Raw genomic sequence first — 27096 nt, 5'->3', positions numbered from 1 at the left:
ATAATATACTAATAAACTAATTATTAGCTATGCAATAACTATGTTATTCTTTTACACTTAGGTTTTCTCCACAACTACAAGCTGTAATCAGCAGAGGAAAATTCTGGGATCATTGACAAAGTTAATTTTATTTTTAATTTCATTGAGTTCCTGTTCCTGTTTTATATCCAGGCATCTTCACTGATTTTGTTTGGTTGTTGATTTCACAGCTCATGATTCATGTTCTGATCTGCTGTTTGGCCCTAATCACAGTAATCACATGTGGCGCTGCTGAATTCCCATAAAACCGCTCTCTGCTGGATGACATGTGGCTGCAGTGTTCAGGATTTAAAGACAGTTCAGTGTAAACATCACATTTGAACTAAACAAACATAGTACTTATGAATCAGTCCTCTTCTTTCTGCTGCTCATTTCCTGCCTACATTTTTAAAAAATCAATTTTACTGATTTTTCTTCATAACTGGAGCATCTTCTGCTTCACTCACTTTCAGCTTCATCCCAAAGTACTACTGTATATTTACTGGGCGTATTCACAGATGCTTTTCACATGTTCTACGCTGCGCTAATGCTGAATATGAAAGAGCTGCTAACTTACCCAGTGTAGTATGTGTTTTAGATGTCTCACAACTTTGTTTCTCATCGTTTCTCCCTCCTTGTTGTTGTCTAACAGATGAACTTTCTTGTCATTGTTGATTAAGATGGAAGCCCAAAAGCATCGATAACTAATTACAGGTTATCTCTGTGGTGTTGCTTGATCAGTAATCAACTCTGACTTGGTGCATGTAGTCAAGTATTGCACTTGTGTTGTGTTCTTGTCCTTGCGCATTTCTATTTTATGATTTTATTATATTTTATGGAAGCATTTGTGATACTGATGAAACCCACTAATTAAATAACAGCCACCTCAGTAATGTGGAACTATGAAAACTTCAGATTAGCTTTTAATGCAATGATATAACAGTAAAATGATGTTCAGCTGGTACTAAGGGCCCCAAGCTTTGCCAAGAAAATACCACCAGCATGAACCACTGATACAAGACAGGGTGGATCTATGTTGTCATGTTGTTTATACTAAATTTTGAAAATGTCCAGAGAAGATTTTGTCTCTCTTCTGTTGTCCAGTGTCAGTGAAATTGTAGACTCAGTTTCCTATCCTTAGGTGACAGGAGCGTTCTTCAGCAGCTGTAGCCCATCTGTAGCACTCTGGCTATTCTCCTCTAGCCACATCAACAAGGTATTTTCAGCCAGAGAACTGCTGCTCATGTTTTCTCTTTTTCAGACTCTACTCTATAAATGCTGCAAATGCTGGTCGTCTGTCCAGCACGTCTGGGACAAAGAACAAGCCACATTCAGAGTCACTGAAATCACCTTCTTCCTCATTTTGCTGGGTCAGCAGCTTATATTGACCATATCTACATGCTCAAAGGCACTAATCACTGCTCCCACGTGATTGCCCAATTACATATTTGCAGTAACGAGCAGTTGAAAGTGACCGATCGTGGTAAATAGAAGTATGCTGTCTGTTTGAGATCCAATATCTCCTGTTTTTCCCATTTTTGGGGTTTGTGTGACGTTTCAACCCACTTACTTTCTTTTTTGCTCCGTGACTTTCACGTTCTGGACATTTTCCAGTCTGGTTTCTGCAAATTGCACTCCACTGAAACCGCTTTACTTAAAGTGTCTAGTGACATTCTGATGGCAGCAGACACCGTTCTGGTTATTTTGGATCTCACCTCTGCTTTTGATACTGTTGATCACAGCATCATGATAAATAGGCTGAAGGACTTGTTCAGGATTACTGGTGTTGTTTTAAAATGGTTTATGTCGTATCTATCTGAGAGATCTTTTACTGTCTGTATGAATCATGTGTTGTCTGAAACATCAGTTCTGCCTTCTGGGGTACCTCAAGGATCTGTTTTAGGTCTGATTCTCTTTTTGCTGCATATACTCCCTCTAGGCCAAATTATCAGACGTTACAATAATATTTCTTATCATCTCTATGCTGATGACATTCAGTTATACTGTTCTTTCAAAACATCTCAGTTTTATAAATAATTGTGTCAGAAATCAAACCAGTTTGGATTGCATTTATATAGTGCTTTTCGAGAACCTCAAAGCGCTTTACAATTCCACTATTCATTCACGCTCACATTCACACACTGGTGGAGGCTACAGGTGTAGCCACAGCTGCCCTGGGGCAGACTGACAGGAGCGAAGCTGCCATATCGCACCATAGGCCCCTTTGGCCATCACCAGTAGGCAGTAGGTGAAGTGTCTTGCCCAAGGACACAACGAACGAGCTGGGGCTCGAACCGGCAACCTTCCGATTACAAGACGAACTGCCAACTCGTAAGCCACGATCGCCCCCATGATCTAAATGATAATTTTCTCCAGTTAAATGCAGATAAAAACAGAAACTTTGATTATAGCTCCTGCTCTCAGTCCTTTAGACCCTTCATTTCAAATCAAATCAAATCACTTTTATTGTCACATCACATGTGCAGGTACATTGGTACAGCACATGTGAGTGAAATTCTTGTGTGCGAGCTTCAGTCGAGCCTCAGAAACTTAGGTGTTATATTTGACAGGCCACTGTCTCTTGAGAAACAGTCTAAACAACTTTTCCGGAACTGTTTTTATCATCTAAGAAACATTTCTAAACTCAGACTACTGGTGTCAAAGGCAGAACTTGAGATGATTATTCATGCTTTTATCTCTTCTCGTTTGGATTATTGTAATGGTCGTTTTACTTGTCTCAACAAACCAGCTCTGAATCGCCTTCAGACTGTACAGAATGCCGCGGCAAGACTTATAACCGGAACAAACAAGAGTTTTGGCTTCTCTTCATTGGTTGCCAGTAAATTTTAGGGTTCATTTTAAAATTTTAGTTGTAACTTTTAGAGCTCTGCACGGTGAAGCTCCCCAGTATATCTCTGACCTGTTGAAACCTCATGCTTCATCCTAAGCACTTAGGTCGTCAGGTCAGAGGCTACTGTTGGTCCCACGTACTAGGTTCAAAACACGTGAGGATCGGGCTTTTCAGGCACTGGCACCTAGGCTGTGGAACTCTCTGCCGTTGTCTTTACACTGTCTAGACTCCATTGACTCCTTTAAAAAGCAGCTGAAGACATTTCTATGCAAACAAGCTTTTAACTTTTTTTTCCACTGTTTTATGTTATTTTATTTGTATTTCTGGTTTTATTGTGAAGCACTTTGTGATTTTTATCTGTGAAATGTGATGTATAAATAATTTATACTTACTTACTTAAATCTACCACACACAGCTATGTAATGAACCAGAAGATTATTTCTGCTGGGACGCCCTCTAATGGGCAGGATATGGACATAAAACAAGCACAACACAAATGCATTAAAATATTTCCCAAGATTCACAGCAAAAGAAAAAAAAACAAAAACCCTGTCAAAGTAAGACGGCTCTCAGAATACCTACCAACTTACTTCTCTATGAAGCAGCACCAGTAAGGGATGGAGGAACTCACAATAACAACAACTTTTGTGAATACCATTGTAAGTTTTATTGAAATTTTTTCTTAACAACAAAAGACAGGTGTCACAGTGATTTGACAAAAATAAAAGTGCTCGCCAACACAAACTCTTTTCTCCCACAGTAAAGAAACTACACAGATATAGTGTGCTACAATGATGTTAAGTCACACTTGCGGCCCAAACCCCCCCCCCCCCCCCCCCAATAAATAAATAATAATTAAACGAAGAAGAATCAAAGATGCATAGGATATCTGACGATACCTCTGTGAAGGCTCCGACTGTGTTACTGCATGATGAATTAACACATTCTACATGAAGATTACGACAAACCGTAGAGAACATGCTGACTTCCAAAACAAACAAAACTTGCTTGTCATTTCGAACGCCACACAGTTATATTAAAAATTAGACAAAGATTACATAGAAATTAGAAACTTGTGTTAAGAAAAGGGGTTTTTTCCCCTCTCGTTAACGACATAGACCGTAGCAAAGGGATCTTGACAGGGTAGTATCATAAGAGTGAGGTGTGCAGTGTTTTTCAAACAAGCTTAGTTTTGCACAAGTACTTGAAAATGCAGCTTTTAATTACCAAATGCCTGATGTTCTCCTAGTTACAAATGAAAATAAATAGGTCAATAAATAAATTTGCTGCTCTTTTGTTTTGTTTTGTTTTTTTCTACAGTCATTTGCCGTGACATATGAGATTTTCTACAGTAAATTCTCAAATGCTCAACCTGCCATCTAAATTTAACAAAAAAATCAACACATTCTCCTCAGCTTGACCCTCCAGGAGGCCTTGAGAGAATGATTTCAAGAAATAGTTCAACATTTACTGAAATTTGCTTTTCTACTCACATGCTGAGAGCTCCATAAAAAGATCAGCACGGCTCCGTACATACATACATATACATAAACTCAGCACAAAATGTAAGGAAATTTGTGTTTGGTTGATTATTTCTTTGTTGTAACAATGCAAAAAATCTTAAACACTTAGAAGTCCTTATTTATTTCCCTTTTAATGACACTACATTTGTACATTTATGGGTTGAGCAGCAGAGTTGAGTTTCCTGTGTTCGGTTCATCCACATGCTACTAAATTGTTAATATGTCTTTTTTCTTCAGACTTCAATCATCCAATCCAACATACAACACCAAGCAAAAGTCAATAGCAGAATAAACTGTTTGGTATTGGCAGAGAAGATTTGGCAAATGTTACATGGGCGCAAGCCACATACTCACTCTGCTGCTCAACCCACAAAAGCATTGTCCTTATAAATGTGGTACCATATAAGGGGAAATAAGCAGACTTTCCGCTGGTATGAGATTTATTGTCAAGAAGCATTGTTACAATAAAGAAACAATAATCAAACAGAAATGTTTTTACGTTTTGTGCTAAGTTTATATAATCAGGTAGCAGCTGGTTAGCTTAGCCTAAAGTTTTAGGATAATTGAAATAAATGCCAGGCTACTACTTGTCCCTTTTTCTGGTCTTAATGCTATGCTAGGCTATGCTGTGGCTGCTTGCTATATTTTCATATTTATCACACATAAATTATCAGCTAAAGTAGAAAATATAATGTGGAAAATATATTTTCATTGCTGCTAGGCTAACTGCTATCACGTTCTTTTAGTTTAATGATTAGAGGTCATGGTAAAGTAAACATCACTTCACTTATTACTGCTAACAATGGTCACTGAATTTGAGCAGAAATCCAGACTTTTAATAAAGCATAGGACTCAGTCTGAGAATAGCTATGTAACAAATGGTTTAACTGGTGATTCACTGTTAGGCTCTAATGGTCCATTTTCAGTACCGCAGTGTCTGAAGCTATTATTAGCTGTAATGAAGCTGAAACCACTCTCTCACTTTGTGGAACACAGCTGCAGGTGATCCTGTGCCCGATAAGGATGCAAGTATTTGATATAGTTTGACAAAGAGTCCTAAAAAGATTCCTGTGCACAGATTAGGCTACATTTGCTGGCAAGCCTTTGTAAACATAAGCACATTAACAATCTTTTGCACTCTCCACTGTTTCTGGATCAGTGTTGGTTCTAAACAGTGGAAAAAGCCTGATGTTTAGAGTTTGTATTGTGTGCGGAAAGCTTAGTTTAAACTTTTTTTTCTATAAAAGAGAAACTCAGAAGCTTGCTTTTTTGTGTTTTCTATATTTCAAATAAGATTCATTCCAGCAGCATGAGACTGAAGGTTAAAGCATTTGTCACACGCCAGAAATGTGAGAGTAGGAAACCCTGACCTGAAGGAGAAATCAGTCCTATAATCTGTAAGGCAAATAACTGTTTCCCAAAGTGTTAAACTATTTCTTTAAGATCATTGACGTCACCTGATGACCCACAAAGTGAGAACTGCTGACATTAATCTCAATCATCCTCCTTACACGTGCTTTATAACACCCACATCGAAGCTAGCTGCATCTGTGCTCGAGCACAACTACAGATGATCACTCCATCCTCTGCCCGTTCCTTCACCCTCTGACCATTTCCTCCACCAACCCCAAACCCTCTGGCCTGTTTTTTCAGCAGCAGGCCCACATGCCCACTGTCTACCACAAAAACTTTAGACCGTCATAGGAGCTGGCTACAATAATACTGGATTTCTACACTTGCAAATAGAAAAAATACTGTAGCGCTACAATGTTTAGAAGGAAACATCTTCCTAACACGTGAAACTTCTCACAGCACTTGAGGCCGAAATGCATTAAGAGTGAATTGCAAATATGGAAAAGTTACTAGTGAAAGTATACTCATAGCTCCCATTTGGGAAAAGTAAACAACCTGGAAAATCTTGGCATTTTTTAAGTGTTTTTTCCTTTGAATCTTTCTTCTTCGTCCTCCTCTGCGGTTGTAAACATAGACATTATGGCTAAAATGAATGTTTCAGTGTGACTTTTTTAATGAACCTTGGCAGTGGTGGCACACAGTGTGAATATGTAAAATTGGAAGTACACACATACGTCCTCTGAGCTGCTCCCAAAAACTCAGAGTGCGAGTCTGTATGGTTGAACTGTTTCATTAGCTCAAAATGCATTTCGGCCCCTAGTACATCTTTATCCAACTCATTAAAGACACTTCCTTTACAACCACTTATTTCCCAACTTAAATATGTTCCCTACCCCAAAGTAAAATTGCTAGCACCAAACCCTGAACCCCTTTAACCCCCCCCAACAGAAATATTCAAACACAAATGATCAAATCATGGCCTCCAAATAAAAACATTCAAACACATACATTCAAAGCTTAACTCCCAACCCTAACTTTTATATCTAGAAGTTTACTTTCTGTACCACTATCACCTCAGGCCAGCGTTTGCCCACCGCACACCGAGCTCGGATCCCTCTGCCCCAGACCTGATCCTACCGTTTCCCTAACCAAAACATAAAATCTGAAATTAAGTCTAAACCCCTCTTCGCCTTTGCAGATCTGAGACTTAAATCCCTGGTCTAGGAGCTGATGATCTGACCTGACCAGGTCTCATGCTTTGTGCCTGGATTCAGGTGGGTGATCACCACGTCGACAGCCTGAATCTTCTGGTTCTTGGGAGGGATGGGGCACACTTTGTACGTAACCTCGTCTCCTTCCATAGGCACGTACTCTCCCTCAATGCTGTTCAGGAAAAAGAAAAAGTAAAAACAAAGCATTTTTTCACATTCTTGCAGAGTGCTTTCTTTAAATCAAGCAACTAAAATCAAGGTCTGTGGACTTGTTTTCACGCCGACCAAGCTGCTACGTTCATGCACAACAGCCAATGAGAATTGAGTTTTAGAAATACTTCTGGTAGATTAAGATTTCATTCAAATTTCTCCACCACTGATCTCCACCAAACCTGGAGGACTCTACCTGTGCTATATAGACTGTATATAAAAGATGATCATGGGATTCCAACTGCTGTTAATATAAACGTGAATTTGAGATGTTAAATGTTCAAATTCAGACTAACTTACTTGTCATTATTGACCCTTGAACCAAGTATTTAAGGTTAGAGCCTGATTGATTTAATGGCAGTTAGATATTATAAGTTGATGCTGGCCAGTCTTGATCTACTTGTATCAGTGTTTACAAAGAAAAATTAATTTATTATGAAGAAAAATAATTTATTACACCTTTTGTTATGAAGAATAAAAAGTGAAAAAGAGACAAAAGATAAACCCTTAAGTGAGTGCTAATGTGATGTTGTATAGTTTGTCCACTAGAGGCCACTCTACAATTTCCTGATCTGAGTAGAGATGGGCAGAGTGTAAATAAGTAAATAACAACATATAACAAATGTTAGCGAATTCTGTTTCTGTTTTGTGAGTCTGAACGGAAAAAAAAACTATATCGGAATATCAGATTATTTAATTCACCAAATGTCTGTCTTAAAAATCGTACATTTCTGGGGCTCTACTTCTGGTGCACATAGCTACGTCTACTTTATTATCTTGTTTACGCTAATAGGGAACATAATTTATTTAAAAAAGGAATGTATGGCTTTACCAAATAAGTCCTGAAGGAGGCAATTATGAATATAAACTTATGAGAAAAGTGTTTATTAGGTCATAAATTAAATGAGTTAGGTTAACATCTTATTTACAGTCAGATGTGCTTTTACAGCCGGAGAAGTCTCCCTCTGCTGGCCGTTAGAAAGAATGCAGGCTTAAACCATTTTCAATCCCAGAGGCTATCTTTTATATACAGTGTACAATTGCCATCTACTTCACAGCTGACTCCAATCATTAAAAAAAAACATAAATAAAAAAAGAGAGAAATTACACAGTCAAAAAATAAATACTGTAAAGTCTTAGTAGTTTCTGTGTAACCCACATTTACTTGCTGCTGATGTGTGCATGTTAAATAGACTGCACTGTGAGTCCAAAGACAACTTTGATACCAGGACATTTCAGTGCGGCCACTCACTCAGAGATGTGGACAAAGATGTCCTCTCCTCCGTGGGAAGGCCGTATGAATCCATGACCCTGAGACCTGGAGAAGTTTTTACACACCCCTTTAAATACAGGACCTGATTTAGCTCGCACTGTCCTGTAGAGGAAGAGAGATAGAAGCAAAGAGGAAAAAGAGACAGTGTATTTTAAATAAACAGCATAATTATTTTACAAAAGCATTAGTCAAAAAAAAAAAAAAAAACAGAGAGAGAGCACCAATAGCGCTATTTGTACTCACGCTGAGTATGTGCGAGTACGTTTAGTAGGCAGTGGGCTAGGCAGCTCTCCGGGCTGTGGTGGTTTCCTCTCCTTCTCCCAAACCCGGCTGCCCTCCCTCAGGAAGGGAAAGGAGAGCTGCAAGGGAGTGCGCGGAGAAGTGAGGGGCAGTGGGGGGACTGTCGGCAAAGAGGGGTCAGGGTCTGACATCGTGACTTGTTAGAGTCTGGGTTTTCTTTTGCTCTCTTTTTGGGTTTCCTCCAGCGGTTTGCAAAGAAAGAGAAGGAGGAGGGTTCACACCTCCTGCATGGCACAAGCGTTGGTGAGGGAGAGGAGGCTTTTCAGAGGAGAGCTCTTACAGGTGAAGGAGTTGAGCAAACCCTAAAGTGAAGGAACAAGACAAAGGGTTAATGCCAGAAAGAGAATACGGCTTTGTCATCGGCACAAAGGTGAGGAATAAAAGTCACAACCAACAGAGAAACCCAGTATGTCCAAATACGCACAATGCTTTCTTTGTAATAAAATTTTGTAAAAAATACTGATAAATGGACACATTTTCAGTTGTTTTGGCTAGTGTTGCTACAAATACAGCTCAGTTTAATTTATATAGTGTCATTATGTGCCTGGAGTCTGTTTTTCTTAACTTTAATGAAACTGCAATGTGTTCTTTAAAGCTTTCCTTTACTCACATTGTTGCACTATAAACATCATGACCCCAATAAGAATTTAGAAAATGCATAAACATTAGCATACATGTATTGTTGTATAGCATCTCCAAACTCAGTGACTCTAAAATTGTTTGATAAACTGAAAAGGCTTAGTATTCCTTCAGGCTATGGAAAACAAACATCACCTCTTAAACCAATAAAGCCTAAAGGTCCCATTATGATGTAAATATCAAAGCTCTCCTGGAAGGCCACCTCATCACATATTATTAGATTAAAGTGCCGCACTCTACCGGACTGACATCCATTACAGGATTGGTCTGCATTCAAACAACGAGCTGCTTCGTTTCAGAGCCACTAGATGATGAATGCCATATTAGCAAGCTCATGAAACAAACGGCTTTGGGGCATCGCTCAACAGAGGTTAAACGGCTAACGCTAAAACCTGGTTTATCAAACAAACGCAGATGCGGGCGGGTGTGTTACTGGGACCATCAGCAAGCACCTCCCAGTGAATCACTGAGGCTTGCAGGCTGAATGTTTGACAAAGACTGATGAGACGCATGTGTGCCAGACTGAATACCACAGGCTCCATCCAATATCACCCTTTCTGTTTCTTACTCTCAGTCTAAATATAGTCATGTGTAGTGGGATTGACGCCATCTTTGAACTAGACCACAGGATCCTGAGGCAGAGGTTAACAACTGGGCTGCTGTATTACAATGAATACAAGTTTCAGAAATATCAATAGAAGCTACAGGAGGAGCTTATGTTGCTGGGATTTTTGAGACCATCTTTATTCTTCACACTCTGAACTCTCCTAGGCAGCTTCAGGAATAGTTCTACAGGTTTCCTGAAAGACAGTCAAAGCTCTTATTTCATTTAAAATGGTATTTCCTAAGTTGCCTGTTATATGTAGATACGACACTGGTTCAAAGTCCAAAGAAAACTTTTGAAAGACCTTCAGAAATCCTCGAGAACTATTGCTCACAAGCATAAAATAGTACTTTTGCAGTAATGAGGTGAAAGTCTTGGCATATATCAACATCTATGTAAAAAGGGAGAAAATTGAACAAGTGGAGGACAAAAGAAGAGTGACAGTACTCCCACACCTGAGGCAACTAATTACCTCTGTTTAATATATGGTTCGCTGAAACCTCAGCAAGGCTTCCATCCTCTTAGATGCTGATGACATGACACCGTGTCACTGGTTGGTAAGCCCCGACCAAGTAATTGTGAAATAGACAATATATGTAGTGAAATATGAAATGGTGATATTAGAAATTTAATCACCAAACGAGCTTTAAAGATGATTTGAAAAAGCCAAATTGTGCCTAAGAGTAGCTCTAAAGGTTCGTGCTGGTTTCTGTGAATATTAAAGGATTTCAAGTCCACAGCATCCTCAAAGCAGTGCTTCTGATCTCTGACTTTCTAAAGAAAAACACTGCAAATGGCTGCTGAGCGAGGGCTCTGCTGGGGATCCTGTTGGATAGACAGAGCTGATGCAGTGATGGTGACGAACACACGCATCTGTCATCACGGCGGCACAGAGGACAGGACTGATGGCATGACTGATGGATGACAAAGCACAAAAATGTAGCCTGAATAATTCAGAAACTTGACAGGCACAGCTTCCTCTGTCATTGGCCCATATATTAGGCTGAGAGTAGGCCACTAAAATGGATTTGTCTAATGAGTCTGCACCGTCAGAGCAAACATTTTAACCAGGAGGGGTGAAGGCTGATCTAGAGGAAGGAAGGGGGCTACAAAAGCTCCGAGGAGACAGACAAAAGGCCAAAAAGAAAGCACCTCCCTGCCTGCGAAACTGTGGCCGTCTGTGGTCCTCTGCATCAGTATGGGACACACGTCAGCTCCCCCCCCCCACACACACATACACAGAGCCTGTCTTTAAACTTTACATCATCCTTTCAAACAGACAAACCGCCCAAATGATTTTATAGTATCATTTGTGTGTCTGAGGAGTCTGAATAATTCAGCAGCAAATAAGCGCCCTTCAGGCGGCTTGTTTCCAGAACATTCTCACACAGTGGCAGCCTGAGACAAGAAGGCGAGAGGATGCTCCACTAACGGCGAGAAAACCCCCACACCTAACATACACTAACACGCAGAGGAAGAAAAAAGAAGAAGACTATAGTAAATGTTAGCTCTGGGTTAGAAAGCAGAGATTTAAACACAACACTGCCAGAAACCGCCGCCGTCAGCCGGACGCAGAGAAGAGGAGCGCTGGATGCGTAAATCCCTCCATCAGCCAGATCGATCCAACGATTACTTACTGTAAAAGCGCCGATCAGCTGTCAGGTCAACACGTCCCCGTCCTTTAATGTGTAGTAAGACAATTATGAAGTTGAATCTGCGGGGACATGTGGCGGATAAGTCAGTGGATCTTGGTATGGACGCGGCGCACACGGGTGGGATGGGAGGAGGAGAGAAAAAAAGCAGCAGCAAATGAAAAGGAGGCAGCAGAGATGGGGCGGGGGTGCAGGAGGTGGGGGGGTTGGTGGTGAAAACAACGGCTTCCCTATCCTACACCCCACTCTTTGTTCTCTGCGCGGAGGGAAGCGTGTTTTTTAATGTTTTAGCAGTCTCTGGTGCTTTAATAGTGTGAGACAGATGGTTTTATATGAGTCACAGGCCTGTGCTTGAGTGTCCTTGAAAATTAAAAGTCATGTCAGCTTTGATTTAATAATAAGACACAATTTCATTAGTGGTCATGGGCACCTCTTTGACAGCTTTCCATCAAAAGCTAATTTAACTGGACCGCTTGGCTCGCATGTCTCAGATGACTGAAAGCTATCCTGTGTCTGATAACAAGACATGAGTTTAGACCTTCCTCTCATTCATTCTTTGCAATAATTTGTGTCCTGTTTACTCTCCTGTGCTCTTCTTTTCCCCTCTCACTCCTCAGCCTTCCAGAGGTCTCTTCCTCTTAAGAAAAGGGGGTTCTTCTTCCCCACGGTCGCCAGTCACTTGCTTAAAAAAAAGGCTTGCTGGGGTTCTCTCTTATATTGCGCAGCTGCACCTGCAAACGATTCTTTTTGTTAACTGTACAACCCAAATTCATTAAAGCATTGGAGTTTGCACTTTAATATTAAATTATGGATGAAATTTGGTCATTATTAAAGCTCCCTTCACTCCAAATCATTTACTACAGCAGCTGTTCTTTATTACATAGAGACAAATTGACAGTGTTCACTTCTTTTTCTTATATTACAGTATCTCAGGAATTAAATATGTATTTAAATTTCTTTACAGCTGCAGCTTGTATTTTTGCAGTTACACATCTTCACTGTCTTGTAACTAAAAATTTCCTCCCTGAAAATCGTTTTCGGGCCTTTATAGCCATCCCGTGTTTCTGTGACATTTCAGAACTGACACTTTGTTTAAAATAGCTGCAAACATGTTTTTCAACTGATTGGCTTAGAGGAAAAGGACCAGAGGATTTATTTTAAAAAAAATAAAATAAAAAATGAGGTTACCATAGTGTTAGTCGTGTGTAAAAATATGTCACATTCCCCCAGATCCACACCCATCTGACTACACCACTATTTACAGATTTTTTAACTTTAGGAATCTAAAGGTCTTCAATCAATCCAGAATATCAGAAATCAAAGACCAACCTCGCTTTCTGTAGTCTCCTTTTTAGTTCCAAATGTGTGAAATATATTGTGAGGATGTTTTTTTTAAAACATTTATTAAGAGGGAGAAAAGAAGAAATCAGCTCATATGAAGTCACATCACTAGAACACAGGCAAATAAGTGAGATCTGTGAATTTTTATTGTTTGTACAACCCACTGCATTTCTATTATACAGAAAAGATCATTTGTGAGGAAGAGAACACAGAAAGCACACTAAAGCGGACATTTGACATACACTGGTTTAGGGGTTAAATCCTTCACCTGATGTGAGCTTCATCGGGTACCAGGAAGTTTGGAAAAGCATTAGACTCTGTCATGTGAAGGTTTCAGAGGGACCTTTAATTAAACTGACACCCTCACAGATCACTGGTCTGGGTTTCTTATGAGTGTCCTCATTAACATGTTTTTTAAAACTCTGATTGGTCACAATTATTTTAAGCATTTCCCCAACAATGCCATCGTATTTATTGGTGGAGTAAAAAATAAACAAAAGAAGCAGCAAACCAAAGCCCTCCAAAAAAACAAAAAATTAAACCAAAAACCTGACGATATAGGTTTGAAGAGGTCCAAGTTAACCCTGTGCTTTTATGGAGGTGCAGGTAAGTCTGCAGAAAAAAAATAAATAAGTAACACATAAATAACTGGGAGTGGGTCGGCTGAAGTGCTTGATCTTGTAAAGACACAAGGACTGACTGGGAACAGTTTAGGGATAGTGGTTGTGATATTAGCAAGGAAAGAAAAAAAAGAGTGCCAGTCACTGTATCCACGAGCAGCATTAAAGCATGTGGTTTGTTGTTTTTGTTTGTTTTGTTTTTTTTTAAATACAGCATGAAATGTAACACCGTCTTTTGGGTCTTAAAATGAATATGTACTGTAATGAAGTACAACCAGACAGAGGACCCCCTCTCACAGTTAGATACACAGTAATCTGATGTTCAGTGCGTCCCACATGTTGCAGCTAAGCTAAGTTTCCCAGAATGCCCTAGATCAAATTCCTAGATAAAGGAAAAGATGTCAAACTTGGTGTTAAAGTGGGCATTTATATGAAGATGCTAGACCTGCTACGCAGCAAACCACATCCTCGTGGCCACCAGGGGGCAGACGAGCTAAACTTCAGGGGGAATAAATACGTGCATATGGCTTAACAACATTTGGATTTTGACCTTCACTAAATGGACTAAATGGGCTTAGACATGCAATGCACGGCAGCTTTTAGCTGTTTAGGGTGAACTTTGGAATAACACTGGGACAATTTGGATGAAGCCAAACATTGCCATGCAGAGGTCAACACAATCCTAAAGCAATAAGGTGATTGCCCTCTACACTGCAAACGCACTAGCAGAGCATCAGCTTGCAGCGTATTATGTCACCGATTAGTGTGTCAAAGTGTGCGAGTGTGTCCCTCGTTTTTTTTGTTATAACAGAATCTCTAACCGGTTATCAATGATTCACTGAAACATGGCTGCTTACAATAACTCTGTACTGATGAATTAAATTTTAACATCGGAGCAAACTGTTCCACGGTGAACATTAGCTTCACACTTGGCTCTACGTTTAACTCTTACAGGCATACAGACACATTAAATCAGCCAGAACTGTAAGATAATGCTGACGATGAAATAATCATTATACTTTATCCTCCTTATTCTTCACAATCTTCACCACGGTTCCCCCCCTCTGACAATCATCTTCCTCATTCTCAGTGCTGCATCTCCTTCATCCTGTTCAGGGCGGAGCCCGCCTGGAACCATTGGATCTGTGTCTCGTTGAAGCTGTGGTTGAGCTGCAGGGTCTCCTCAGTGCCGTCGCTGTGTTTTAAGACTGCGGTCAGAGGCTGCCAAGGATGGGAAAAAGAAAAAAGGAGAAGACATGATTGTTAGCAAGAATATCAGTCGCGTTTATGACTGCTTTTTCAGTATTTCTTCACCCGCTCACCTTTCCTGGAGCGAAGCTTTTAAGTCCTCTGATGGAGATCTTGTCGTCGGGGCGGATCTTGTCATAGTCTGATGGGTTGCTGAAGGTCAGGGGGAGCAGGCCCTGCTTCTTGAGATTTGTTTCTGAGGATATGACAAAATCAGGTTGAGGTGCGAATTAAGTGACGCTACTATCTACGATTCCTCTGCTCATCTCGTGTTTGTGCAGTACCGTGGATTCTGGCGAAGCTCTTGACAATTATAGCTCTCCCTCCCAGATGCCTGGGCTCCAGTGCAGCATGCTCTCGGCTCGAGCCCTCACCGTAGTTGTCGTCACCAACCACAACCCAGGAAATGCCGTTGGCCTTCACGCAACATGACAGAAAGCATGTCAGAAGAGATTTCTGGTTTTAAATGAGACTCAGTGATTCCTTCTGGTCTTTACCTTGTAGTGACGAGCCACGTCAGGGACTCCTCCATACTCTCCTGTCAGGTGATTCTTGATCTTGTTGACAGCATCGTTCTCGCTGTTGACCGCACCGATCAGCATGTTGTTGGAAATGTTATCGAGGTGACCGCGGAACTTCAGCCAAGGTCCTGCGGCGCTGATGTGGTCTGTGGTGCATTTTCCCTTCACCTGCACAGATAGACAGACCCCAGTGTATAAACATTTTGACTCTGATCAGAATTTGAGGGCCAAATCTGACAGACCAATGCCCTTTCAGGACCCTCACCTTGATGAGGACCTGCATGTTCTCCAGATCGTTTCTGTGCCACTTGTCAAAGGGCTCCAACAGCTGCAGGCGGTTGCTCTGAGGGTTGACGTCCACCTTGAGGCTGCTGCCATCAGCAGGAGGGTGCTGGTAGGTGTCCTGGCCAGGGTCAAAGTCCCTGGATGGGAGTTCATCTCCATTTGGGGGCTCCAGTTTGAACTTCTCCCCGCTTGGGGTTGTAAGGTAATCTGTCTCAGGGTTGAAGTTTAATGTGCCAGCGATTGCAAGAGCAGTAACGATCTGATGGACGAGAGGAGAGGGGAAGCTTTAAGCTGTGAAAAGGAGGCTTGTGTGTAGTGTGGGCTGATTTGCTGTGGGTTTACCTCGGGGGAGGTAACAAACGCGTGCGTTGCGGGGTTAGCGTCGTTCCTGGCAGTGAAGTTTCTGTTGTAGGAGGTGACGATGGTGTTCTTCTCTCCCTTTTTCACATCGCGCCTGAAACAAACAAAAAGATTGCACTTTCCCAAGTCAAGGCTCCACAGAGCAACAGCCACTCTAAAACCAAAGCCCACCGAACGGGAAGACAGAATGTCTTTAGCTAGCTAATAGAAGCAGTGTTTTAATATGTTAAGATTAGTGCTGTCAGCGTTAATCTCGTTAAAATGACGTTAATGCCATAACTGCATTAACACAGCAAATCTCATTTAGCAAGTTAGTGCGGATCGCCCCGTGGGTGGAGCTGGACGGCACTAACACATTAACGAGCTAACCGCGCTAACGCGTTGACGCCGTGCAGCCCCACGCACGGGGCAATCCACGCTAACTCGCTAACTGAGATTTGCTGCGTTAATGCAGTTATGGCATTAACGTCCTTTTAACGAGATTAACGCTGACGGCACTAGTTAAGACACATTTTTTTCGGTATGCAGTCAAAGCAGTCAAACACTTTGAGACAGCATCTACCTGTCCCACTGTCCAATGCAGGGTCCGCATGCATTTGCAAGGACCACACCTCCAACATCTCCAAGGATCTTTGACTGCAGGAAAACAAAAACAAACAAAAAAAAGGGTTAAATTTAGACTGCTTTAGACTGTTGTTACTGTAATGAAAGTGCAACTCTCCGCTGCTTCCGTGTGCCGACACTCACATATCCATCTCTCTCAATGGTGGCACGAATCTGCTCTGAGCCGGGGGTGACTGTGAACTGTGCTTTACACTTCAGGCCTTTATCCAAAGCCTGTTTGGCCACAGAGGCGGCACGACCCATGTCCTCGTAGCTGGAGTTAGTGCAGCTGCCGATCAGACCTTTTAAACAAACAAAAAAAAAAGCAACTTTATAACTTCATCTACTGTAAAAATCCCCCAATTCAAAACATGCGCATCTCCTTCTAAATAAGCAGGCACCTAAATGTAGCTTTATGTAACTGCTAAAGGAGCTCTGTAATTGTAATCTGAGCTCTGTAATTAGAAGTCCATAATCACATGAAGTACAAACAAAGCCCTGAAGCTTATTCATCAGTGGAGAGTTACGTACCAACTTTCACCTCAAGCGGCCAGCCGTTCTTTTGAGCCGCAGCACCGACTTCAGACACTGGGTGAGCCAGGTCAGGAGTGAAAGGTCCATTAATGTGGGGCTTCAGCTACACGAACAAACAGCACAATGCTGAATGGACCACACAAACTTCATCATTACGGGCGTGTATGCATCTCTCCCTTGCACTCTTCTGATTTGTTACAGTCATGATCAGTTGTGTTGGTGCAGAAGGTAATTAGAGATATACTGAAAAGCTGTGACAGCACTCTGGGATATTACAGTCTGATAGTACCTCTGGGGCAGAAAAATGACAACAAAGCAGACCATTCTGTGATAATGTAACTTGACAGTAATACAGAAAAACAACAACAAAAAACATGTCTGAAAACTGTATTAAGCCTAAGAGGGTCAATTATTAAGCCTGTGGCCTCTTCGAGTGATGGGTAGGCACCAACTAGGTGAGCAGTTGTCTACTAGGCCTCAAATCAGCTAATACAAGTCAACAGTGTGTTTAGTGTCCAACATCATGATGGTCAAACTTCTTTAAATACATACAATTTACTTGGTGAAGTCACAGTGGCTATAGCCATCTTTTACATGCATTCTGTTTCAACTTAAAACGGGACGCACCTCGTCCAGATTGAGCTCGATGATCTGGTCATACTCGCAGCCTTGATCCGGTACCAACAAATCCGAGTATTCATCAGCCACAGCGGCGATCTCTGAGAACAGACACGTGGAGATGGAATCAATGAGTAGAGTTTAAAATGACACAACTCTGCAGGTCTCCATCACTCTCTAGGTGATTATGAACGTATTTAAAAAGGACGCCAACACATCAGCTGTGACCTCAGCACACACCTGCACGTCCAGTCTTCTTCAGGTAGGTCCTCATGCGGTGATTGTAAGGAAACACGGAGGTTGTTGCCCCGATTTCTGCTCCCATGTTGCAAATAGTGGCCATTCCTGCACACACAGACAGGCTGTAGTTAACCCTTGGGGTCACTTGGGACCATTTTTGGTCCCGAGGGTCACGAAAGGATGGATTTTTAAAAATGTGCTCCTGCACAAAAAAATAATAATGGATCAAAATGAATGTTGGTGCCAATCTTTGGACCATCTAAAGGCCTAATTATAATAACTATCAAATATTACTTCAAATGTTTTTTATGGAAAATATTTAAGTTTTTAGTTTTTTTCTGTTAAAAAACAGGGCGCTCATGTACCCAAACTGGGATTTAAAGGGTTAAAACAATGAAAATATAATTAAAACTTGATATGGATATTTTAAGAAGAAGTAGTTTTAAAAGACTGACTCATTTAAAGTGGAAAAAAATATTGATATATAATATTTTAGAGCACTTTTTGGGGCGGATCATGAAAGGATGGATTTTTGAAGTGCTCACAAGGGTTAAGCAAGTCATTCCGATCCTGCTGTTTCTTGGTGTTCGGTACAGGAAGTTGTACTGTATGAACACTTTCAAGCTCATAAGCTTTTGATTACTAACCCGTGCAGGAAATGGAGTCGACTCCTGGTCCATGGTACTCTATGATGGCTCCAGTGCCTCCCTTTACAGTCAGGATGCCGGCCACCTTCAAGATGACATCCTTAGGAGACGTCCAGCCGGACAGGGTGCCTGTCAGCTTCACGCCAATCACCTTAGAGGAAGACAGAACGTTAATGAAATGACAAAAAAAGAGGAAAAAAAAAGAGCAAGATGAACTTTGCAATCCGCTAACCTTGGGACACTTGAGCTCCCAGGGGATTCCCGCCATGACATCTACAGCGTCAGCTCCACCCACTCCAATGCAGATGCTACCAAGCCCACCACCATTTGGCGTGTGGGAATCTGTGCCAATAAGCATTACTCCTGGATAGGCATAGTTCTCTAGGATGATCTGTTAATACACAAAAAGCATTGTTATAGCCCAATAATCACAGCTGTCATAGTCTGACTGAAGCTCTGTTTGCACGTTTAGTAAAAAATACCTGATGGATAATTCCAGAGCCAGGTTTCCAGAAGCCAACGCCATATTTTGCCCCAGCACTGGACAGGAAGTTGTAAACCTCGTGATTCACGTCCTATGAAGAGAGTCGCGTCTACAGCTCAGTTTCAGGTTATATTTTAATGAGAAGAAGTCGCCACAGTGTGGAAATGGACATGGCTTACCTTTGCTCTGGCTAAATCCTCGGGTCCTCCAACCTGAGCCTCAATCAAGTGATCGCAGTGGATGGTGGAAGGCACAGCCACTTTTGGCAGCCCGCTGCTGATGAACTGGAGCATCGCCATCTGAGCAGTAGCATCCTGCATGGCCACGCGGTCAGGACGCAGGCGCAGGTAGGTGCGGCCGCGATCGATCTCCTGGTTGTGGGGGTCATCGAGGTGACCGTACACAATCTTCTCTGACAGGGTGAGGGGACGGTTGAGCCTGGAGGAAAAAATAAATAAATAAAAATATTCGGGAGATTGTAAGATCCAACAGAAGAAGATTCAGTGAGGAAAATGTAATGAGTAGATGCGTGACAGAACTACAATCTCCCAAATCACAGATAACACATTAAAAAAAGGGACATGGAGGGAGGATTGTGTAGTTGATGATAACAAATGGCACTACAACTATGACGAGAAACTGTTAAAGGGAAAACAAACACTACAGCCCAAGCATTCAAACAGATAAGCCGAGTGTTGCAGGAAACATTGATGTGTGCCAGAGCAAATATAGAGCAGATCAGGGTAGTGCTGACCTTTTTCGCACAATGTCAATGTTGGACTGGAGCTTCTCGTAGCTGATGAAGGAAGTGGGCTCAAAGCGGCTCATGGACACTTTGGCCTTCGCTCTGTACGCTGTGGAGATGTGCAGGCGCCGTGCACCATGGCCCAGAGCCAGCTGGAGACATAAAAACAAACATAGTGTTAGCAGAACAACAAAGCAGAGAATGACCATTCCTCGACACAAATCTGGATTTACTTGAGTGTAAATATTTTTAGCACTTTGGTCGTCTTTTGAAAATCATTGTGAGGCACAGCTGGAAGAGCAGGATTAGTAACAGCTAAGCTCAAAACCATCCAGAATGGGAAGTTAACTTAGGAATGCTATTTTGCTCCCAGTTCTCAAGCGTCACATGTGAGAGTCACCGCCCCTCCCCAGAAGACTTGCCAAAAATACTTTGTCAACCTTTGGAAAGAGTGTCAAACGTCCCCTCAAAAATTTGAAGCTCTTTAATGTGAGTACAGTAATTCAATAAAACCATAAAATGTGTGTGAGAGACTTGATTTACAAGGTTGAGTGTTTATTATTGCTTCTCTCTCGCTTTAAGCCGCATGTGACTTCTAATAAACGTCAGTGACAGTTCAATGCGGGTTCATATAATGGGAGTTTTGACACCTGTTGGTCTCTTTGGCCAACAAGAAAACCTGCGGTTACTGCATGTATTACACACATCACTCGGCTATAAAGCTAGCTGAATAAATATGTTTGCTTTGGGCCTAGAATATGTTCTGTTATTTCATATCTACTTCCCTGTCTTGCAGGCTGCTTCTCTGTGCGTATGCGGGGAGCTCTAACCTTGCGGTTAACCTTGCTGTTAAAACCAAAACTTGTCAATTACAGCCGAGCCATCCACGGTCATTAGACAGCTCCGAACAGCCACTGTAACGCCCGGTAAACGGAGTCACTATAGTCGTGATTTATTAAGCCTGAGTCAAACTAGCTAGATGCGTTCAGAGCAGCCGGGACACGATGACCTGGACAACTAAGCAGTGCTAGTGTCTCAGCTTATCTCTCCACTTCAGCCTCTCGGTGCTTGAACTGGGTCAGCACAGCATTCAGTCAGATTTATTAAATCTCATAAAGAAGGTGGCATCCGCCTCGGCTGGACAAATGCGATGAAATTAGTCAATTTGTCTCTTACCTGGAGCCGAGCGACCGTGAGACAGTAAGTTGCCATTTTGTTCACTGACAAAGATGTGAGGGTCGGTGATGACGTAACACAATTGTAAGGCGGCCTTCTTCTTCTTCTTCTTCTTTGGAGTTTAACGTCCAGCTGTGACACGAAGCGTGCTGCCGCTTAGTGGAGAAAAAAAATTAAACAAGTCATGCAGTAGAGGGCTAAGCTGTGCTGCTTTATAGAGAGAAGAGGCTTTTTCCTGGTAACGCTTACAAACAAGCCATCTTTGTTAAGTCTACTTGTACTGTCGTGAACTTTAACACTAGCTGAAGCTAGTCTGAGTGTCAAAATTCGTGTGTGCCAGGCAGGATGTGGACACAAATGCACGACTTGAGACAGAACATCAGCTCAAAGGACAGCTTTAACGCTCAACTTTCAGAAAGACAAAAATACAAGGAGTGGCTGATCAGAAGCATAAAATAAATAAAAAAAATAGAAATCTCAAGGAACCGTGAAATAAGGAAACACACAACCATCCAGGGAGGGCATGACAAAGGACAAACGGGAGACTGACACAATAAAAACACATCAGGTAACGGGAAACACAAGTGCATCTAATGAGGAAAAGAAGACAGGGAAGGTAAAACAAAATACCAAATGCACTGGACAAAGGTTGCCAAAATGAAACAGGAAATAACTAAAATCGGGTAACATCACCGACAGAGGCTTGACAACACACAGGGAACAGCGGGGCCCGTGGTAAACTGAAGTAACAGTAACTGAAACAAAAGCACGAAGCAGGAAAAACACAACGACTAAGAAACAACTTGATGATAACGAAACAGAGAGCATCCTTCTGAATTCACATGACTGCTTCAGTAAGGGTGAACTTTTTTTTCACCTGACTTCGTATTAGATCATGGACTCATAGCTGTGGTGGTTTTCATTCACATGTAAACCACTTCACTGTTGCAGCTGGAGATTATTTGAATAACTGAATTGAACTGGTCAAATTGCCCCCAATTTTCTATGTTATGGACTCGGGTGGTGCTGCCGATCTCAGCAGCTGGGCAAGAAGGTGAACGGCGGATGGCATAAGCTGGGTCGTGACTGGACTGAAATGTCGACTCAGGTAGAGGATGAGGATGATATGGGTATAGAGGACTGAACGGAGTTAGGAAAGGACGAGGACGAGGTAGTAAGTGGGGAGAGGATGAAAATTTGGTTGGAATGCCAAATTAGAAACGGGCGATAGCAGAAGTTCAGATGAAGGGAGTGCTGTAGTTTGGAAGAAGATAGTAAGAGAGGAATTCAAAATAATACTGAAGTTTAGGAAGGAGGATGAGAACATGCAGTTAAGTCCAAGTGCAGTATCGAGGGAACTGAAAAAGAAGATGTCCAAGGGGATGTCCAACAAGCAAGAATCCTAAGAGACAGGAACTTGTTAATAGCAGGTAAGAGGGAGGAGGGAAAAAATAATAATGCTATTAATCACTGCCATGACTTCATACTGGAATGTCTTTAGAGAGGAGCTGTCAAGTTGTTTGGCTCATTGTTCAAGGGCTGATGTGAGTACACTTTGCGAATGATAATTTGTCTTTCCCAGACACAACTCATATGACTAGGTGCTGGGGTGTTGATGAGAAACTCGCTGTCCAGTTTTCAAAGTTCTGCTTGATGTCTTTCTTTAAATTCTTCAGTAAATCATTGCTCGTGCTGACATAGTTTGTGCCTCGATTGCATCTTATCTGGAGAACTGTACCTCTGATGGCTATGAATGCACGTAAGGAGTTGATGAAGGAATCTGGAGAGCAATCGTCAAGCATCTCAAGATGCGCTGCTCTGGAGCACATGCAGGTGATTAGCAAGCCATAACGCTTTAAGGCAATGTTGGAAAATAATGGTTGCCACACGAAATATTGCTATTTTGGGGGACAGTTTGGACATTTTCACCTAGGTGTGTACTCACTTTTGTTGCCAGCGGTCTAGATGTTGAGTATGTTGTATGTTGAGTTATTTTGAGGCGACAGCAAATTTACACTGTTATTAGAGCTGTACACTGACTACTTTACATGGCATCAATGTGTCATATCTTAAATTTTTTCGATCGTGGCTCAAGAGTTGGCAGTTCGTCTTGTAATCGGAAGGTTGCTGGTTTGAGCCCTGGCTTGGACAGTCTCGGTTGTTGTGTCCTACTTCACCTGTTGCCTACTGGTGGTGGTTAGAGGGTCCGGTGACGCCAGTGTCTGGCAGCCTCGCCTCTGTCAGTGCGCCCCAGGGCACCTGTTGCTACAATGTAGCTTGCCATCACCAGTGTGTGGATGTGTGTGTGTGTGAATGGGTGGATGACTGAATGTAGTGTAAAGCGCTTTGGGGTCCTTAGGGACCAAGTAAAGTACTATACAAATACAGGCCATTTACCATTTAACATATTTTCCCATGAAAAGATCACCCCACAATGGAAACAATTAAACCTTGTTGGCAGAAGGAGGTGAAGGAGTCAAAGAGTTTTGGATGGACAGCAACCCGGAAAACAATAGAAATCCAAATAGATCAAATTAATATTAGGCTGCTAAAGGAGATCAAGTTTAACTGTCAGTATTAGCAAAGCTGAAATGAAGAGTACGATAAAAGAGATAATGTGGGAAATAGGGCAAAAAGCTGTGGGAGGAGGAGAGGACAGGGAGATGGTTTTATTCCATTCAAAGGAAAACAAGAAACATGAGAAGCACAGGGAGGACCAGGAGAGAGGAGACAATAATATCTTGATTCAGATTTGGCCACACTGGATTAAACAGTACACTGTTCATTATAGGGCAACGTCAAACAGGGAAATGTAATCGCAGTGGAATAAATTAAACCAAAATCAAAATTATCAGGAAGAAAGAGCACAACTGATTCAAAATCTGGTGGGGATTAAGCTAGATATAAAGGATTTATTGCAAAGGAATTCTAGATATGAACGTTTTATGGCTTTGTTTCAGTTTCTAAAAGAAACTCATTTGTATGAATGGATATATATATCCTGTAGTATTTATTTATTTTATTTATTTTCCGATTATTTGATATGAGCGAATTCCGGCCCACACTCCAAGCCAGTTGGTGGCGGTAATGCACCACATCGTTGTTTGCCAACTGCCAAAAAACGACAAAGAAGAAGAAGAACCAGCTGCAGCAGCAGAAGAAGAAGAAAAAGAAAGAGAAGCGTTTTACCTACGTAAATCGAAGATGGCTAAACATCATCCAGATTTGATCTTCTGTCGAAAACAAGCTGGTGTTGGTAAGTTTGGACTCATTTTACGTTTCAGTATTCGGCACAGTGGATTTTGCTGCAGTCTGGAAGTCCCTTGTTGTTGTTTTGTAGGTCATAGCGTTAGCATCCATGCTAACATGGCGTGGATTTCATTGAAAATGTGTTAGCCTGGAAGTGTCTGCAGGTCTGTGGGCTCTGGTGGCTAGAAGGGTATCGTAACTAGAAGAAAGTGGGGTTTGTTTTTTGTGTGAATTCCTGTCACATTGACTGACTTTGTTTCGTTTCTATCCCGCAGCAATCGGGAGACTCTGCGAGAAATGTAAGTGTTTTATCTGTGAGGAATATCTGGAACAACTAACGGCATGTATTTTAAACTAGTGTTAAAGTCTGTTTATGTCATATTTTTGTTTAATTTATTTAACTTCAAGTTTAATCACCTAATTGTATTTTTATAACCACGTTCATAACAATCAGTATTTAATCTGTGTGGGTTTTTTTTTATTTATTACACCAGTAATATTTACTTTTTTAATGTATGTTAATTATTTTTTTTGATATAAAAGAAAAGACAAAACAGACACAAAAACAATCCCCCCCCCCCCAAAACAAAAAAACCAATAAAACAAAACAGACAACACAACAACAAGGGCAAAAACACACATATAATGCAAAAGATTACACTGCAACAACAAAAATACTACTTCAACACTGACAATAAACAGAAATAAAACGCTATGGTGGTAGACTGAATTATTTGCGATTGATCAAAGAGAGCTTTGTTTTAATACATGATCTAAAAATGGCTGCCACACAACAAAGAAATTACTAAGATTGTCCGCTAATGTGTTCCTAATCCTCTCCATGTGCAGTAGAGCAGTCAGTTCTATTAGCCACATTTTGAATTGAGGTACAATATCCGACTTCCAGAGAGTCAAGATAATTTTCTTAGCAATTACTATTCCGAACAAAACTGTAGTTTGTGCAGCAGAGCTGAGGTGTAAAAGGGAAGAGGAAGATCCAAACAATGCCGTTATTGAGTCCGGATCTAATGTGCAATTGTAGATATCAGAAAAACATTTAAAAATGTCCAACCAATAGTTATGCAGTTTAGGGCAAGTCCAAAATAAATGAGTGAGAGCCTTCTCCAAGTTTACAACGATCACATATCGGACTGATAGAAGGAAAAATCCTATGCAGTTTAGTTTTTGAGTAATGAAGTCTGAGAATTACTTTGAATTGAATTAACTGATGCCTTGCATTTATAGAGCAAGAATGAATCTTACTCAGACTCCTCTCCCACACCTCATCTCCAATTTGCAAACCAAGCTCCTCCTCCCATGCCATCTTCAAAAAGTCATATTTAAAATTTAAATACTCTGAAAAAGCTTTCACAAAACCAGAAACCAACTTTTTAGAATCCGGGGAGCTCAGAAGGAGTGTAAAAATTGACCCCTCTCCCGGAAGAGATGGAAAATTAAGAAACTATGTTCGTCAGAGTATTCTTATCTGTAAATAATGAAAAAAATGTGACGCAGGGCGAGAGAACTTGTTCTGCAACTGAGTAAATGATGCAAATTGCCTGTCAATATATAAGTCTTTGAGAGTAATAATACCTTTCTGTGTCCAGACCTCAAAAGAGGCGACTAAACATGAGGGTGGAAATGCATGATTACAATATATTGGTGTATGGATCGAAGTGTCTGGTAGAGCACAACCTTTTTTGATCTGACTAAAGATTTTAACGCAGTTCGAAACTATAAAATGATTGACCTTGGTTCGCTGATTAGAGGACGAAGAAAGAAGAGCAGGGAGGGAACTATTCTCAACCCCACCACTCTCTATGACCACCCAGGGGGTGTATCGGCAGACATGACCTTTTTGCTTTTGAAAATAAGTCAGAGTATAGATGTTAATCTCTAGTTTTAATCATTGATTTTATTGCTGTTGTTTTATTTGTAAACTCTACAGTCAACATAGTCACTATATCTGTAAATTCCTATTGTCTCAGCTATTTAGTCCAAAAAACCCCAAAATGCACAAACAAGTCTAAACTCAAATTCCTCCGGTGCAAGTTTAAACCTTTCTTCTTCCTCTCTTCTCTGTCCAGGTGATGGAAAGTGTGTCATCTGTGATTCCTACGTCAGACCCTGCACACTGGTGCGTATTTGCGATGAGTGTAACTACGGCTCCTATCAGGGGCGCTGCGTCATATGTGGGGGGCCTGGTGTGTCCGACGCCTACTACTGCAAAGAATGCACCATCCAGGAGAAAGATGTGAGTTTCCCGCTCCTCTCTTCACTTTGACACCGGATACTGAAGCAGCAAAATATCCAAGAGACTTGTTCTTTAAGATAAAAAATGTCTTTCTCTTCTCTCTCCAGCGAGATGGATGTCCTAAGATTGTAAACCTGGGCAGCTCCAAAACAGATCTGTTCTATGAACGAAAGAAGTACGGCTTCAAGAAGAGGTGAACGCGACCACGACGACCCAGTGCAACGTTTAGTCTTTCAGATTTTCTTTAAAACTCACAAAAAAACTTTTGTTTGATTTGTCAATAAAACTCAATTTTGTACTTTTTTTCTATGACTGCTTTGTTAGCGTTCAAGGTTTTTAATTAATCAGTGAACACGTCACAAAAATGGGCAATTAAAGAGCTGGAAAGACCTGAGCTGTTACCATTAATGGTATAAATACTCCCACTTTCTGTGGACCGCTGAACACAGGGGGCAAGAGCCAAAATGAAATAACATTTTCATTGTAAAAAAATATCGTTTTTCTTTTTTGTTTTTTTTTTTTAAACGTAAATCTGTT

The 27096-nt window shown here is 41.3% G+C and overlaps 3 protein-coding genes across 3 annotated transcripts; 1 reads left to right on the top strand and 2 right to left on the bottom strand.

The window, feature by feature from the left end:
- Window positions 1-3512: 3512 nt before the first annotated feature.
- On the bottom strand, window positions 3513-11894 carry csdc2a (cold shock domain containing C2, RNA binding a). Its single transcript, XM_026177216.2, has 4 exons — window positions 11620-11894; window positions 8683-9041; window positions 8419-8541; window positions 3513-7128 (listed from the first exon to the last, which is right to left on the bottom strand). The coding sequence occupies exons 2-4, from the start codon at window positions 8868-8870 to the stop codon at window positions 6966-6968; spliced, it is 474 nt and encodes a 157-aa protein (XP_026033001.1). The 5' UTR covers window positions 8871-9041; window positions 11620-11894; the 3' UTR covers window positions 3513-6965.
- A 1205-nt stretch (window positions 11895-13099) lies between these two features.
- aco2 (aconitase 2, mitochondrial) lies at window positions 13100-21207 on the bottom strand. Its single transcript, XM_026177209.2, has 17 exons — window positions 21057-21207; window positions 19890-20032; window positions 19315-19573; window positions 19134-19226; window positions 18884-19042; window positions 18652-18802; window positions 18005-18109; window positions 17774-17865; window positions 17144-17249; window positions 16757-16914; window positions 16572-16645; window positions 15992-16103; window positions 15630-15908; window positions 15341-15532; window positions 15128-15260; window positions 14918-15039; window positions 13100-14816 (listed from the first exon to the last, which is right to left on the bottom strand). The coding sequence occupies exons 1-17, from the start codon at window positions 21090-21092 to the stop codon at window positions 14682-14684; spliced, it is 2349 nt and encodes a 782-aa protein (XP_026032994.1). The 5' UTR covers window positions 21093-21207; the 3' UTR covers window positions 13100-14681.
- A 2921-nt stretch (window positions 21208-24128) lies between these two features.
- Window positions 24129-26862, top strand: phf5a (PHD finger protein 5A). The gene is made up of 4 exons (XM_026177210.2): window positions 24129-24312; window positions 24581-24604; window positions 26393-26559; window positions 26667-26862. The coding sequence occupies exons 1-4, from the start codon at window positions 24144-24146 to the stop codon at window positions 26754-26756; spliced, it is 450 nt and encodes a 149-aa protein (XP_026032995.1). The 5' UTR covers window positions 24129-24143; the 3' UTR covers window positions 26757-26862.
- The last annotated feature ends 234 nt before the right edge of the window (window positions 26863-27096 follow it).

Source organism: Astatotilapia calliptera, chromosome 8 (assembly GCF_964374335.1).
Source record: "Astatotilapia calliptera chromosome 8, fAstCal68.1, whole genome shotgun sequence".
NCBI classification, from domain to species: Eukaryota; Metazoa; Chordata; class Actinopteri; order Cichliformes; family Cichlidae; genus Astatotilapia; species Astatotilapia calliptera.
Note: the sequence above shows the minus strand (reverse complement) of the source record. Positions and strands in the feature narration are given on the sequence as shown.